At 45.2% G+C, this 16,639-nt stretch overlaps 1 protein-coding gene across 1 annotated transcript; it reads left to right on the top strand.

Moving 5' to 3' along the window:
- The first annotated feature begins 14,675 nt into the window (after nt 1-14,675).
- LOC143975762 (beta-1,4-galactosyltransferase galt-1-like) lies at nt 14,676-15,978 on the top strand. The gene has a single exon (XM_077478280.1). The coding sequence runs from the start codon at nt 14,676-14,678 to the stop codon at nt 15,936-15,938; it is 1,263 nt and encodes a 420-aa protein (XP_077334406.1). The 3' UTR covers nt 15,939-15,978.
- Nucleotides 15,979-16,639: the final 661 nt, after the last annotated feature.

A 16,639-nucleotide genomic window follows, 5' to 3' on the forward strand; every position in this document is an offset into this window, starting at 1 on the left:
GTGGAGAAGGATCTGGGGGGATCCATAGTGGAGAAGGATCTGGGGGATCCATAGTGGAGAAGGATCTGGGGGGATCCATAGTGGAGAAGGATCTGGGGGAATCCATAGTGGAGAAGGATCTGGGGGAATCCATAGTGGAGAAGGATCTGGGGGAATCCATAGTGGAGAAGGATCTGGGGGAATCCATAGTGGAGAAGGATCTGGGGGTTTTGGTAGATCATAAACTCAACAACAACATGCAATGCCAAGCTGCGGTTTCCAAAGCGAGGAAAGTCCTTTCCTGTATAGGAGAGGTCTGGACTCCAGAGAGAGAGATATCATCTGTACAAATCATTAGTAAGACCTCATCTGGAATATGCCGTTCAGTTTTGGGCTCCAGTTCTCAAAAAAGGATATCGGGGAACTGGAGAAAGTGCAGAGAAGGGCAACCAAACTGATAAGAAGCATGGAGGAACTCAGCTATGAGGAAAGATTAGAGGAACTGAATTTATTCTCTCTTGATAAGAGGAGATTAAGGAGGGATTTGATCAACATGTATAAATATATAAGGGGTCCATATAGGGAACTTGGTGTCGAGTTATTCACTTTACAGTCAACAAAGAGGACAAGGGGGACTCTTTACATCTAGAGGAAAAGAGATTTCATCTCCAAATACGGAAAGGTTTCTTCACAGTAAGAGCTGTGAAAATGTGGAATAGACTCCCTGCAGAGGTGGTTATGGCCGTCTCAGTGGATTGCTATAAGAAAGGTCGGGATTATTTCTTAAGTGTACAGAATATAACTGGGTACTAAAATTTATAGGTAAAGTTTAACCCGGGGAAAATCCGATTGCCTCTCAGGGGATCAGGAAGGAATTTTTTCCCCTGCTTTAGCAAATTGGATCATGGCTCTGCTGGGTTTTTTTTGGCCTTCCTCTGGATCAACTGTGGGTATAGAATTGGGTATACGGGATTGTATATTATTTATTTTTTTGTTATTGAACTGTATATGTATAAACTATATATTTTTTTTTTTTTTTTTTTTTTTTTCTTTTTGGTTGAACTGGATGGACTTGTGTCTTTTTTCAACCTGACTAACTATGTAAAACATATTTTTATATTTATGTCTGGGGACCTTTTCTTATCAAAAATTCCCCTAAAAAATTACGCTTAGTGTATGGCGAACATAAATGTGGATGTATATGATTGGTCATTCAAAAGGCCATTCTGTCTTGTGTGTCTTGTATAATTTTGATTGGCTGACAAGAGGCCTTCCCTCTGTCTTTGTGCAATGTCTGAAACACATAAAAGTGGTATACAGGAAATAAAGAACTCAACCTTACATTTTGGACATTGCCCAGTCCATACCAGTATGGATCTTAACACATTACCCAGTCCCTACCAGTATAGATCCTAACACATTACCCAGCCCCTACCAGTATGGATCCTAACACATTACCCAGTCCCTACCAGTATGGATCCTAACACATCACCCAGTCCATACCAGTATGGATCCTAACACATTACCCAGTCCCTACCAGTATGGATCCTAACACATTACCCAGTCCCTACCAGTATGGATCCTAACACATTACCCAGTCCCTACCAGTATAGATCCTAACACATTACCCAGTCCCTACCAGTATGGATCCTAACACATTACCCAGTCCCTACCAGTATGGATCCTAACACATTACCCAGTCCATACCAGTATGGATCCTAACACATTACCCAGTCCATACCAGTATGGATCCTAACACATTACCCAGTCCCTACCAGTATGGATCCTAACACATTACCCAGTCCCTACCAGTATGGATCCTAACACATTACCCAGTCCATACCAGTATGGATCCTAACACATTACCCAGTTCCTACCAGTATAGATCCCAACCAGTGATGTAAGTAACTGAGTTAAAATAAACTGAGTTATGTAACGCAGTTACTTTAGAGGGTAACGAGTAATCTAACTGATTACTCTTCCCCTCATGGTAACTCAGTTCCCATTACTTGGGGCGGAGTTACCCCAATTACATCTACCGCCAGGGAGGCCCGCCGTGGCCGCGCTGCCTGGCCATTCTTTCCGCCGCAGGGAGGGGAGCTTTCACCCGCTGAGCTGAGAAGAGGTTGAGACTCAGAGAGACTGTCTGGACCGCCCCATCCCGCACCACCTATCCAGAGAGAGAGAATGTAGGGAGGCAGGGCGGATACTGAAAAATTAAGTCAGCTGACCAGCTGACACCAATCGAGTGAAGGGGAGGGTCTCTCTCTCTCTCTCTCTCTCTCTCTCCCCATGAGGAAAGGCATCCCTGGAGTCATTCAAGTAAGTGACTGATGATTCGAATTGCCCATTACCCACCATCACTTCTACAACAGAGGTGATGGGGGGATACAGTAGGGATGAGATCAGTGGTGATGGGGGATGGGATCAGTAAGAGGCAGAGGTGGTGGTGGTGCCACCCCCCAAGTACCACCCTGCCTGCCACCTCCCCCAGTACACCACAGCTGCCTCCCCCCCCAAGTACCCCCCCAAGTACCACGCTGCCTGTCACCCCCCCAGTACACCACCACTGCCACCCCCCCAAGTACACCACCACCAGTACCACTGCTGCGCCCCCCCAAATACACCACCACCACTGCCACCCCTTAAAGTAAAACCGCTGCCACCCCCTCAATATTTGGGTTCAAATAAATACCAAATGTTCTAAAATACTGTATATAGTGTTTTTATTCTTCAATCAGTTGATATAAACATCTTTGATAGTAAAGATGTTATAGAACGTAATTGCATTATAGAATATATTTAAAAAGTCACAGTTACTTTCCTGAGTAACTAATTACTTTTCCAATGTAGTAATTGAGTTACTAACTCAATTACTTTTTGGGAGAAGTAATTTGTAACTTAACTAATTACTTTTTTAAAGTAAGATGACCAGCACTGATCCCAACACATTACCCAGTCCCTACCAGTATAGATCCTAACACATTACCCAGTCCATACCAGTATAGATCCTTATCAGCACACATAAATGAAGGAGAAAAATTACCTGTTTTCAAAATTACCTGTTAACCCATCAGTGCCACCTATCAGTGTCCTTCAGTGCCGCCCCTAAGTACCACCCATCAGTGCCCATCGGTGCCGCCCATCAGTGCCTTCTCTGTGCCACCCATCAGTACCACCCATCAGTACCACCCATCAGTGCCCATAAGTGCCACCTATCAGTGCCCACCAGTGCGGCCTTATCAGTGAATATCAGTGCAGCCTCATCAGTGCCCATCAATGAAGGAGAAAAACTACCCGTTTTTATAACAAACAATGATTTTTTTTTACAAATTTTCGGTCTTTTTATCTTTTTTTTTTTTTTTTTAGCAAAAAACAAAAAACCCAGCAGTGGTTAAATAGCACCAAAAGAAAGCTCTATTTGTGTGAAAACAACAATAAAAAAAATTCATATAGGTACAATGTAGCATGACCGCGCAATTGTCAATCAAAGTGCAACCGCGCTGAGAGCTGAAAATTGGCCTGGGCAGGAAGGCGGTGAAAGTGTCTGGTAAGCAAGTGTTTTTACTTTTGGAAAAAAAAAGTGGTTTTTAAAAAAACATTGCATACAACATAAAAAGTTACAACAACCAACATTTTATTCTTCAGGGCCTCTGCTAAAAATATATGTATATAGTTAGATAAGGTTTGGGGGTTCCAGGCAACTTTCAAGCAAAAATACAGATTTTTTACATGTTAACAAAAAGTGTCAGAATTGACCGGGTCTTCGAATGGTTAATAAAAAAAGTATTTCTCCTCTATGCCGCCTCTCTGTTTTTTTTGTTTTTACTAGTAAGTAGACTCAGATTTTTTTCTTTCTCTTTACGTCACTTTTTAACCTACATTTTCCGATCACCAAAAACGACTCCGATTTCTAGCAACATTCTAATTTAGTTTGGGAATTACCATCTTTTGCTTTAAAACAATGATTTTTTATTCAATAATACAATGTAGCCACTACAAAGAGGTACGGCAATGGGCACGTCTTGTATGCCAAAATCTTTCTCTACACTGCTGGCAGGAAAATAATTAGAGTCAATATACGGCTCATATAATCATTCTGGGTTTGTTTCCTGGATGGTATTTATCTTGTGGGAGGGATCAAGAGGAAGGTTATTATCCACTTCATGCTGGTGCCTTCGGACTGATAAGTGGTTTAGGATTCAGAGAGGCGGGGAGGGGTTTGAGATCGTGAACAAGCATGTTGTATTCATGTGAAACGTGTCTACCTACCATCCTGTTGTTTCCCGTCCATGTTAGGCATACGTGGATAAAAGGTTTTACTGCATTTAAGCTTTCGGTGGTATGCGGACAAATTTCTTCTATACCCAAGATCGTGATTGGCTGTCACGGCAGTCACGTGATCCAAAAACTCCCGATCGCAAACAGCAAATCGAAAAGCTTTCGGTTAGACACCGGTGCCGGGAGCACACAGGGTGCGCACTCTAGGCACAGTGGCATTGACCACAATTCATGCAAATGTGCGGCCTCTCCGCGCCAAGGCCCTGGCACCAAGAGGCCATATATTTTCGTGCAGCAGGCGCTAAGGGGTTAAATGAGCACGCAATAGGCATATACTTCATTATTAAGCATGAAGGAATTATTGGGGGCTCTAAATTACCTTCTAAGACTTTCACACTGGGGGCGCTTTTCAGGCAATTTAGTGCTAAAAATAAATAAAAATAAGATAAATAAACTAAATAAACTAAATAAAATAAAATTAAATAAATAAAAAAATAAATAAAAATAAAAAAAGTGCCGGAAAAGCGCATCTGAAACCTCCCCAGTGTGATATCCCGAGTGCTCTCACAATGGGGTGATGTGCTTGCAGGACCGAAAAAAAAGTCCTACATGCAGAATCTTTGGGGTGCGGTGCGGGAGCGGCGTATACACCGCTCTTATACCGCCTCTGCCATTGAAATCAATGGGCAGCGCTACTGGAGCGCCTGAAAAGTGCTTGGGCAGCAGTGCTTTGTCGGGGGCGGTTTTAACCCTTCCCTTGGCCACTAGTAGGGTTAAAATCGCTCCGCTAGAGGCAGAAAAGTGCCGATATAACAGCGGTAAAGCGCTGCTAGGCACTTTACCGCTGTTATAATACAGCTGCACTATCAGTGTGAAAGTGAGGAAATAAATGCATACATATAGAAATAAAATAATAATAAAAATAAATGCACAAAACAACTTACTTTACTTGACAGGATATCTATATTGTAGAATAATCAGAGACACTTGTACTCACCATTATACAAAGCTTGTATGTTTAGGTTTGCAAAGCTACTAAAAAAAAATACAATTTGTTAATTTATGAAATTTTATATGAACTGCATACCTCAGAGATGTCTTTTTTTTCTATCTCTTTGGATGAGGCAGAGATAATCAGAATCTGAACAGACTCATTTGTTTGACTCTAAACAGGTAGCATTCTGTTCGTGAAAAGACAACAGGTTTAGTCTTATGACTAGAGGATCCGGTTTTGAGAAGTAGAGAAGAGGCTGGGGAGGGGGGTGTGTCAGGAGGAAAAGACAGAGCTCTATGACAAATAACCTGGGGGGGGGGGGAACAGAAGTTTGGATTCATCATCATAAGGAGGAAAAGACCAAGTTCTATGACATATATCCAGGAGGATATTAGATATTTGTGTTCATCATCATAAGGAGGAAAAGACCGAGCTCAACGATAATATATCCCGAGGTATAATGGGCATTTGGGTTCATCGTCAGGCTTGGTGACCCCTCCATGGGCAGAACTCCGAGTTACTTTGATATTTGCATGAAACAAACTTAGCAGTAAGTCCTAAAACACATTCTGCTGAGAGGACTGAGAGCTCGGAAAACTCAACATTTGGAGCTCATCTCACCATTGGTGCATGGTGTATGGTGTTCCAGTGCATGGAAAATAAGGAGCTCCCTTTACTTGAAGTTTTCTGATCTCCACTGAGAGGTAAGTTCTCTTTTGATTTTGTAGAAAATGCCCATCGTGTGTGGCAGGGGTATGTCTGCAATGTTTAACCGCTTGCCGCCCACTGGCCATCATATGATGGCCAGTTGGCGTGGCTCTTGTTCTGGGCGGGCGTCCTATGATGTCCGTCCATTTAAACAGGGCATGCATGTAAGCGTGTGCACGCAGCCCTGTACTGTCAGTGGCGGCGTGTCGCGGAGACACCTCTCATCACCGAGGAGGATGACCAGCCATTGGGCATGGCTTTTTACCACGCGATCAGCTGTGATGAAGTCACGGCCGATCACAGATGGTACCTCCCCACTTTGCATGGCGCATGAACGCGATCGCTCGTGCAGTTCGGTGGCAGCGTGTTCCCGATGCTGGTAAACAGCCATTGGCCGCCGATCGCTGTTTACCACCCAACAAAGTACTTGTCACCACCCATCAAAGTACCTGTCACAGTCCATCAAAGTACTTGTCACCTCCCATCAAAATACCTGTCACCAACCATCAAAGTACCTGTCACCAGTCCTCAAAGTACCTGTCACCACCCATCAGAGTACCTGTCACAGTCCATTTGAGTACCCGAGTAATTGTCACTAGGGATGAGCCGAACACCCCCCCGGTTCGGTTCGCACCAGAACTTTCTAACGGACCGAAAATTTGTGCGAGCTTTAGAACCCCATTGAAGTCTATGGGACTCGAAGGTTTGAAATAAAAAGTGCTAATTTTAATGGCTACTATGCAAGATACTGTCCTAAAAAGGGTTTGGGGACCTGGCTTCTGCCCCAGGGGACATGGGTCAATGCCTAAAATGTTTTTAAAAATTGCCGTTTTGGCGGGAGCACTGATTTTAATGATGATTAAAGTGAAAAAAAAAGTGAAATATTCCTTTAAATATCGTGCCTGGGGCGTGTCTATAGTATGCCTGTGAAGTGCCACGTGTTTCCCGTGTTTAGAACAGTCCCTGCACAAAATGACATTTAATGGAAAAAAAAGTCATTTCAAACTGCTTGCGTTTTTAATGTAACATCTGGTTTCGGCAATATGGATAAAAATCATTGAGAAAAATGGCATGGGTAGCCCCCCTGCCCATTACCAGCCCCTTTGGGTCTTGTACGGATATTAAGGGGAACCCCGTACCCATATTAAAAAAAGGAAATACGTGTGGCCCCCAGGCCCTATATACTCAGAACAGCAGTACACAGGCAGTGCAAACAAAACAGGGACTGTGTAGATTTGTTGTGTTAAGTAGAATCTGTGTGTAATGTTGAACTGGTACATTTTTAAAGTGTAGCTGCAGTCAAAAAAATCTATTTTTAAGCTTTTTGGAAAACATAGGGAAGGGTTATCACCCCTGTATAATAAATCCTTCCGTTTGCAAGTAGGAGATGTTTGTAAGTTGGATGTTTGAAAGTAGGGGCCTGCCCTATATGCTCTGCAGAAATGGCGGAACAATGTGTTGGTGTTGCCACAACATTGTAAGCCCTCAAAGTGACTATTGGTGGGCGCTGGAGCGCCCTGCTGTGAACGATTATATCAAGAATTGTAATTACATGCCATTGTTGAACAGTGGTAGGAAAATTGACCTTTGGTGGTTGTGGTGCTGGTGCCACAACACTATAAGTCCTCACAGTTACTCTGGGTGGGCATAGGAATGGGCCCTCCTGTGAAATATTATATCAAGAATTGTAATTACATGTCCCTGTTAAACAGGGGCTGAAAAATTGGAGCTTAGGCACTGGTGCTGGTGCCACGACACTGCAACCTCTCCCATATACTCTAGTTGTAGTGCAGGAATGAGCCCTGCTGCAAAGCATTGCATCAAAAATTGTAATTAAACGCCCCTGTTAAACAGGGGAAGAAAAATTGGGCTGCTGGCACTGGTGCATGTGCCACGACACTGCAACCTCTCCCATATACTCTAGTTGTGGTGCAGGAATGAGCCCTGCTGCAAAGCATTGCATCAAAAATTGTAATTAAATGCCCCTGTTAAACAGGAGCAGAAAAATTGGGCTGGTGGCATCACCCAGAACCAAAAATGTTCTTCCAACATATCAGTGGAGGAGGAAGAGGATAGACAATCAACATAACAGGACAGTCACTCAGCATCAGCATAGGCAGTCTTGAAGGGATGTGATATTTAAAAAAAAAATTATTCGGTTACATCAGCTTCAGGTGCTTGGAAGCTGTGGGTGATCCAAGACTGATTCATCTTTATGAAGGTCAGTCGATGAACTGAGTCGGTGGACAGGCGCACCCTGTGATCGGTAACAAAGCCACCAGCAGCACTGAAGGTGCGTTCCCAAAGAACGCTGGATGCAGGACAGGCCAGTAGCTCAATTGCATACTGTGCAAGCTCTGGCCAGTGATCCATTCTCAAGACCCAGTAAGCCAGAGGATTTTCGGTGGGAAAGGTGTCCAAGTCTAACCTTGCCCCTAGGTATTTCTGCACCATGTAAATCAGACGCTGGCGATGGTTGCTGGAACCAATCATACCTTGGGGCTGCGGACTAAAAAATTGTCTGAACACATCGGTCAGACGGCCACCTTCTACACCGCTCCTTCTGACCGATGCCTCAGCAACACTTTGTCCAGGACCAGGAGTTTGTAATCTCCCAGTCTCTGGGAACGCGTTGCACAGACCTTTCTGCAAGGCCTCCCGGAGATGTCTCATCCTCTGCTCCCTCTGCAATGGCAAGATAAGGTCGGCAACCTTACCCTTGTTCCGTGGATCAAGGAGAGTGGCCAGCCAGTAATGGTCCCTCTCCTTGATCTGAAGAATACGAGGATCCTTCCGCAGGCTTTGCAGGATCAGGGAGGCCATGCAGCGTAGGTTAGCTGAGGCATTCCGTCCGAAGTCCTCTGGGTCACTAAGGACAACATGATCCCCAACTACCTCCTCCCAGCCACGTACAAGTCCACAGGTTTCTTGGGACTGTAAATCATCCCTACAAGACTGCTGCTGCTGATGCTGAGTGCCAGCCTCCACCTCCATGCTGACACAATCCTCCTCCTCCTCCTCCTCCTCATCCTCTTCTTGTGTGATGGGTGGCACAGCAGGAACACTGTCTGGATAAAGGGGGCCTTGAGAGGCAAGGAAGTCCTCCTCTTCCTGCCTCTGTTCTGCCTCAAGTGCCCTGTCCATTATTCTACACAGCGTATGCTCCAAGAGGTGGACAAGAGGTACAGTGTCACTGATGCATGCACTGTCACTGCTCACCATCCTTGTGGCCTCCTCAAATGGTGACAGGACAGTGCATGCATCCCTGATCATGCCCCACTGGCGTGGTGAGAAAAAACCGAGCTCACCTGACCCTGTCCTGATGCCGTAGTCGCTTAGGTACTCATTGATGGCTCTCTGCTGCGTGTGCAGCCGCTGCAGCATGGCCAACGTTGAGTTCCACCTGGTGGGCATGTCACATATAAGGCGGTTCTTGGGCAGGTTCAACTCCTTTTGGAGCTCAGCCAGCCGAGCACAGGCATTAAATGATCTGCGGAAATGCACACAGACTTTCCTGGCCTGCTTCAGGACATCCTGTAAGCCCAGGTACCTGCCCAAGAACCGCTGCACCACCAGGTTAAGGACGTGAGCCACACAGGGCACATGGGTCAGTTGTCCCTGTCGGAGGACGGAGAGGAGGTTGGTGCCATTGTCGCAAACCACCATTCCTGGTTTAAGCTGGCATGGCATCAACCACCTCTCGGTCTGCCCCTGCAGAGCTGACAAAATATCTTCCCCAGTGTGGCTCCTGTCCCCCAAACAAACCAGCGCAAGCAAGGCATGGCATCGTTTTGCCTGCATACTTGCGTAGCCCCTGAAACGCCTACGGAGCACCACTGGTTCTGAGGACAGAGCACTGGAATTGGCCATGGAGGAAGAAGAAGAGGGGGTGGAGGAGAGAGGTGTGTCACAACCAATAGTAGCATTTTGGAGGCGTGGTGGCGGAACAACCTCCAACACTACTGCACTTTGTCCTGCATCCTTCCCAGCTGCCAGAAGAGTGACCCAATGAGCCGTGAAAGACAGGTAACGTCCCTGTCCATGCCTGCTGGACCATGAGTCAGCGGTAATATGCACCTTACTGCTGACCGCCCTGTCCAGCGAGGCAAGGACATTGCCTTCCACATGCCAGTAGAGAGCCGGAATCTCCTTCCGTGAGAAAAAGTGGCGTTTGGGGACCTGCCACTGAGGAACCTGACATTGTACAAACTCACGGAAGGGGGCCAAGTCTACCAACTGAAAAGGCAGCAGTTGAAGTGCTAGCAATTTAGCCAAGCTAGCATTCAACCGCTGGGCATGTGGATGGCTGGGAGTGAACTTCTTCCGACGGTCCAGCAGCTGGGGCAGGGAAATTTGCCTGCTATAATCGGATGTGGGTGTACTGCTAGCAGAGTGCCCGGAAGCACTTGGCTGTGACACACCTAATTCTACACCTTCATTCCTCTCAGAGCAGGTTTCAGAGAGGACTGAAGGTCTAGTGGGGTTGGAGATCCCAGCTGATGAGGAGCAAGGAGAGGTCCGCTTTGTTCTTTGGTGTGGGTCTTTGAGGTAGGCTTGCCAATGAGCTGCATGGCAGGTCAACATATGTCTGGTCAAGCATGTGGTGCCCAAGCGGCTGATGTTTTGGCCACGCGAGATACGCTTGAGACATATGTTGCAAATAGCAGCGGTGCGATCTGATGCACTCGTCTCAAAAAAGGCCCACACCAAAGAACTTTTAGAATAACGCACAGATTCAGTCGGTGGGCTGCCCCTAAGCTGGCCCCCGGAGGACATCCTGCCTCGTTGAACATGTGCCTCCTCCTCCTCCTCTCTCCTACCAGGCCCCCACGTGGAGTCAGTGCCCTCATCATCCCCTCCCTCTTCATCGCTGGAGCAAACCTGGCAGTATGGTGCAGCTTGTGGAATATGACTGCCAGATTGCTGTCCTTCTTGAGCATCCCCTCTCTCTGCGCTCACGCTACTGCCTTCCTCTAGCTGAGTATCATCATCAGAGCCTACAAAACACTGGGCATCCTCCTGAAGCATGTACCCAACACTGTGCTCAAAGAGTTCAGGAGACTCCTCAGGAGGACGTGGTGGGTCTAGGGAAGGAGTCACTGATGACGACATTGAGAGGAGGGAAGACGATGCGTTGGCAGCTGCTTTGCTAGTACCCTGAGCCTGGGTGAGAGAGGATGAGGAGGATGAAGAGGGCTTGGTCATCCACTCTACCAAGTCTTTGGCATGTTGCGGCTCAACATGTCCAGCTGCTGAAAAGAAGGACAAGCGTGTCCTATGGCCACGTGCTGATGATGACAATGCACCGCGTCCACAACCAGCACTGTTGTCTCTAGACACAGAGCCTGCTTGCCCTCTTTTATTGGCTCGCGCCAATCTGCCTCTCCTTGTTGGCCTTCCAGACATGGTAATGGCCTGAAGGGAGATGGGAAAACCAGCAATTGGGTAGTGTATATTGTGCTGGAGGCACAAAACACCCACTAACTCCTGCAGATGGCAGATGGCTCAATTAGAGAAGAGCTATATAGGTGGATATAACAGTGTATACTGCGGTCAGGGCACTCAGACAACACGCACAATCTCCTACAACTGACTGCAAGCTCTATTAAAAAAGAGCAATATAGCTAGCTATATAGGTGGATATAGCGGTGTATACTGCGGTCAGGGCACGCAGACAGCACGCACAATCTCCTACAACTGACTGCAAGCTCTATTACAAAAGAGCAATATAGCTAGCTATATAGGTGGATATAATGGTGTATACTGCAGTCAGGGCACACAGACAACACCCACTACAAAAGAGCAAGAATGCAAAATCGGCCGATAACGAACGGTGTATACTGTATTGAAGGTACACAGAGAACACCCACTAACTCCTACAGACGCCAGCACACTACACAAGGCCGCCGTGCTGTCGGCCTTATATAGTGTTGGGCGTGTACTACACAGCCTGAGCTATGATTGGCCACAGGCATCCTGCCTGTGGCCAATCGTGGCTCTCCTCGCTGCCGGCGCTGTGATTGGCCAAGCATGCGGGGTCACAGTGCATGCTTGGCCAATCATGAGCCAGCAATGCACTGCGATGGCACAGTGCATTTAGGGCCGTGAGCGCCACACGAATTTGGCGTGAACGGCCCATAATGTTCGTATTCGCCGAACGGGCGAACAGCCAATGTTCGAATCGAACGTATGTTCGACTCGAACACGAAGCTCATCCCTACCTGTCACAGTCCATATGAGTACCTGAGTACCTGTCACAGTCCATATATGAGTACCTGAGTACCTGTCACAGTCCATATGAGTACCTGAGTACTTGTGACAGTCCATATGAGTACATGAGTGTAAGGGTTAATTCTGCTTAGACCTGGACAATCAGTAGAATTCTTTAGGCGCTCCGGCAACATTTACGCACAAGATAAGATAGTCATTGAATGAATGCTTGGCTTTAATGGTAAGACTTACATCTTTATACAAATTATGGACAAAGAATGTTGCACAGCTCAAAGAGAAAAGGAGGGAGGGAGGACAGAGTTCGTCACATGACACATAATCCTTATACAAACATCTAGCCTCTCAGACATGGTCTTAAACTAGTATTTATAGTATTTATAATAGCTGACAGGGGATATTATCTGAAAACATTATTTAAACTATTTAATGCTGATGCTCTGACTTTGTCTGAAGACATAATTTCAAAACCAGTTTTTACCAGACCTTATCTATACTGTGGTCATCGGGACAAACAAGACCCTAAAATAAGAGATCATTCCTCTGTCAGCTATCTTTAAGTTTCAGTCATGTTAACTCTTTCTCCTCCTTCAATCCCATCTTATATCACAAGCGGGATTTCACCATGATCACTTAATGTTCTCTGCGTGGGGTCATTTTGTTGCCTTGTATAATTACAGATACATTGAATAAGCTTGAACGATATATAACAAAGATAAAAACCAGGAACATTAAAATGAACGTTCCTGCCTGTCGGAACCAAGAGAAGATGGAACCAAAAAAAATAAAAAATCTTCCTAGTCCCGTAAAAAGGGGTTCCACCCATCTTTGGCAATATCTCTCACTTCAGCTTGGAGGTTTGACACCTCCTTTTCGATGTTTATCAATTATATCATAATACTCAGGAACTTCAGTACTGGTATTATGAATCCATGTGCAGCACTCATAGTCCTGTCAGAAACCAAGAGAAGATTGAACAAAAAAAAATCCTGCCTGTCGGAACCAAGAGAAGATTGAACCAAAAAAAATATCTTCCTAGTCCCTTAAAGGGGTTCCACCCATCTTTGGCAATATCTCTCGCTTCAGCTTGAAGGTTTGACACCTCTTTTTCGATGTTTATCAATTATATCATAATAATCCGGTATTTCAATACTGGTATTATGAATCCATGTGCAGCACTCATAGTCCTCCATTACTTCAGAGTCCAGCCAGAGCAGCACTGGGTTCCATAGCTTCTTCGTCCATATCTAGATAGCCCTTTGTTCACTACCCAACAGTTTGATGCCTACAGAACTCTTTTCCATAATTTCATCCATCATTTTGGAGTAGTTACCAATCTTTTCATTATTTCTATTCCTCATCCTGTCCATGAGGAAAACCATGCCCAGGCTCGGTCGTTATAAAAAAAAAAACTCTCTTTTCTCGATGGGGACACATAACACCACCCGCGGGTACCAACCGGTATCCATGGATAGCATTGTTTGCCGCAACATTATTATAAACAAGGCATTTCCCCATTTTGCTTCTGTCATGACAGAGATCACTGCTCCCTGTCATCGAGAGCTGTGATCGCAGTTATGTGACTTGAAGCCCACCCCCCCACAGTTATAATCACTCCCTAGGGCACACTTAACCCCTTCATCGCCCCCTAGTGGTTAAACCATTCCTTAGTGTCATTTACATAGTAATCAGTGCATTTTCTATAGTACTGATCGCTGTATAAATGACAATGGTCCCAAAACAATGTCAAAAGTGTCCGATGTGTTTCCGCCATAATGTGTCAGTCCTGATGAAAATCTCAGATCGCCGCCATTACTAATAAAAAAAAAAAAAGTAATAATAAAAATGCCATAAATCTATCCCCTATTTTGTAGACCCTATAACTTTTCCGCAAACCGATCAATATACGCTTATTGCGATTTTTTTTTATTTTTATTTTTTTACCAAAAATATGTAGAAGAATACGTATCGGCCTAAACTGAGGGAAAAATTTTTAAACATATTTGTGGGGGGTATTTATTATAATAGCATGCAGCAAGAAGTAAATAAAAATTATGAGTTTTTTTCAAAATTGTTGCTTCAAAATTGTCGCTCTTTTTTTAATTAAATTAAAGTTTTATTAAAAAAAAAAAGAAGAGTATGGCCATTTTTAACTTGAGAAATGTGAAAATTTATTGTGGGGGACATTAGAGTGTAAGCTTCTGTGATACAGAGACTGATGTGTCTGGCTTAGCGATCTCTGTATAGCACCGCGGAATATGTCAGAGCTATATAAATGTATAATAATAATAGTGTGTGACTGTGGGGGGAGGGGACTTTAGAGTGTAAGCTCCTCTGGTACAGAGACTGATGTGACTGGAGTATAACGGTGATTTCACTTAATTTTAAACTTGAGTACTAAATTTAAAACCTCACTGAACTTATTTGATGCTCTTTCTCTCTGTTTCTTATTTTCTTCTAGCTGTGATCACCTGAGGAGACCAGAATGTGGAGATGTTATAGATACACGTTCTGCGCACTGTCCATGTTTATTTGCATTGTTGTCATTACTTTCTCCTACCATGTACAATTCAGACATCGGAAGATGAGATCTCAGAAACTTCCCATTGCCACAGACACCATTACAGCTCTGGATAATCGAACATTTATCACCTCCCCGTATTATGAGCCTAGACTTGGCCAATCCGTCTGGACCATCACCATCCTCCATGTATCTGTGAAGGAACTCTACTGTATCTTCCATTGTTCCTCCAATCAGAACGTCTTTGTCAGGGCAGAAATAGATCTTCACAGTGACAGATTTGGGTTCCCATATGGAACAGCAGATCTTCTATGTGCAGAACCTTCCGGGTGTCATTACACTTATATGTCTTTCTCTGCAACTAATTCCACAAATACAAGTCAGAATCTTCTGTTTGAAGTCAGGAACCGTCCACCACAACCAATCTCCTCCAACTTCACCGTCTGTATTTCTACTTTGTATGGAAACTACAACAATGTCCTCCAGATGATCCAGAGTATTGAGATGTACAAGATTCTGGGGGCCTCCAGAGTCACCATCTATAAAACCAACTGTTCCCAGGATGTAGAGAAGGTGTTACGTCATTACATTGATGAAGGAACTCTAGAGGTGGTGCCATGGCCAATAGACCACCATCTGCACACGGCAAAAGGATGGCGTTATTCCAAAGTACCCACCGCTGAGGTCGGATATTTTGGACAAACTGCAGCCCTAAATGATTGTCTATACAGGAACATGTACAAAAGTAAGTTTGTTCTCCTCAATGACATTGATGAAATTATTCTTCCAGTCAAGGACTGGGACTGGTCATCCCTGATGGAGAATCTCCAGAATAAACACCCAGATACAAGTGCCTTCCGCATTGAGAATCACATATTCCCAAAATCAGTCACCATCTCTGGATTTGACTTGTGGTCTCATGTTCCCGGGGTCAATATTCTTCATCATTCTGTCCGAGAACCTATAAACTGGAAACTCTTCAATGGCCGCAAATTGATTGTGAATCCCCGAGATGTATTTCAGATCTCCGTACACTCAGCTCTGAAACAAAGAGGACGCTGGAAGAATATAGGATCAGATACGGTCCTCACCTTCCACTGTAAAAATAAACATAGAAAGGACATCACCACAGAGGACCTCATCCCAGATGATGTACTGAGGAGACACAACATGTCCTTAGTGCCCAATGTAGATAAGGTGATTCAGAGACTTTTCCCTCAGCAATAGCCCCCCTAATATCCTGTAATGTAGAGTGATGACTGGAATTCTGTGTGCTCATGGTTCAAAACTCAAAGTTAGCACTTATTAATAAAGACTGCTTAAAACATGGGTACTCCAACTGTGGCCCTCCAGCTGCTGCAGAACTACTAAGTGCCATCATGCCTTCGGGAGTCATGCTTGTAACTGTCCACCTTGCAAAGCCTCATAGGAGTTGTAGTTCCACAACAGCTGGAGGGCCGCAGGTTGAGCACCCATGGCTTAGAAGAGCCTTGTCCTCAGGCATGTTTTTCAGCTGTAACTTGATGGAGCTGAGTTCCACCACCTCTGGCTCAAGACCTCTGTCACTTGTAAATGCCGAGGTTCAACCTCCATGTGACAACTTGTCTCCCAACAGCTCCCGCACATCTGACCTCCTGAGCGACTCCCACTGATTCCAGGGTGGGGACAACGGAGATGCAGGTGCCTGGGGTGCAGTGCGGATGCCGACACTCCCACTTGAAAATCTCCTCTGACGGAACCACATAAGGTGTGCGGGGAGGTACTAGAGCCGGTTGGGTGCTTATACAGCAACAAATGTAAGACATGTGGAAGATGGTGGAGGTTTAAGGAGAGGAGAAAATATAGGGGCAATGGCCGGGGAAGGGGGGCATGCTGAGATCAGAGCTGAAGAGGGGTGAGAAGTAAGAAGCTGCGCAAGAAGGCTGAAC

Source organism: Lithobates pipiens, unplaced genomic scaffold, assembly GCF_037356315.1.
Source record: "Lithobates pipiens isolate NorthernLeopardFrog02 unplaced genomic scaffold, aLitPip1_a1.2 Scaffold_13, whole genome shotgun sequence".
NCBI classification, from domain to species: Eukaryota; Metazoa; Chordata; class Amphibia; order Anura; family Ranidae; genus Lithobates; species Lithobates pipiens.

Coding starts and splice junctions, on each gene's coding strand:
- LOC143975762 (XM_077478280.1), top strand. CDS start 14,676: ATGTGGAGATGTTATAGATACACGTTCTGCGCACTGTCCATGTTTATT.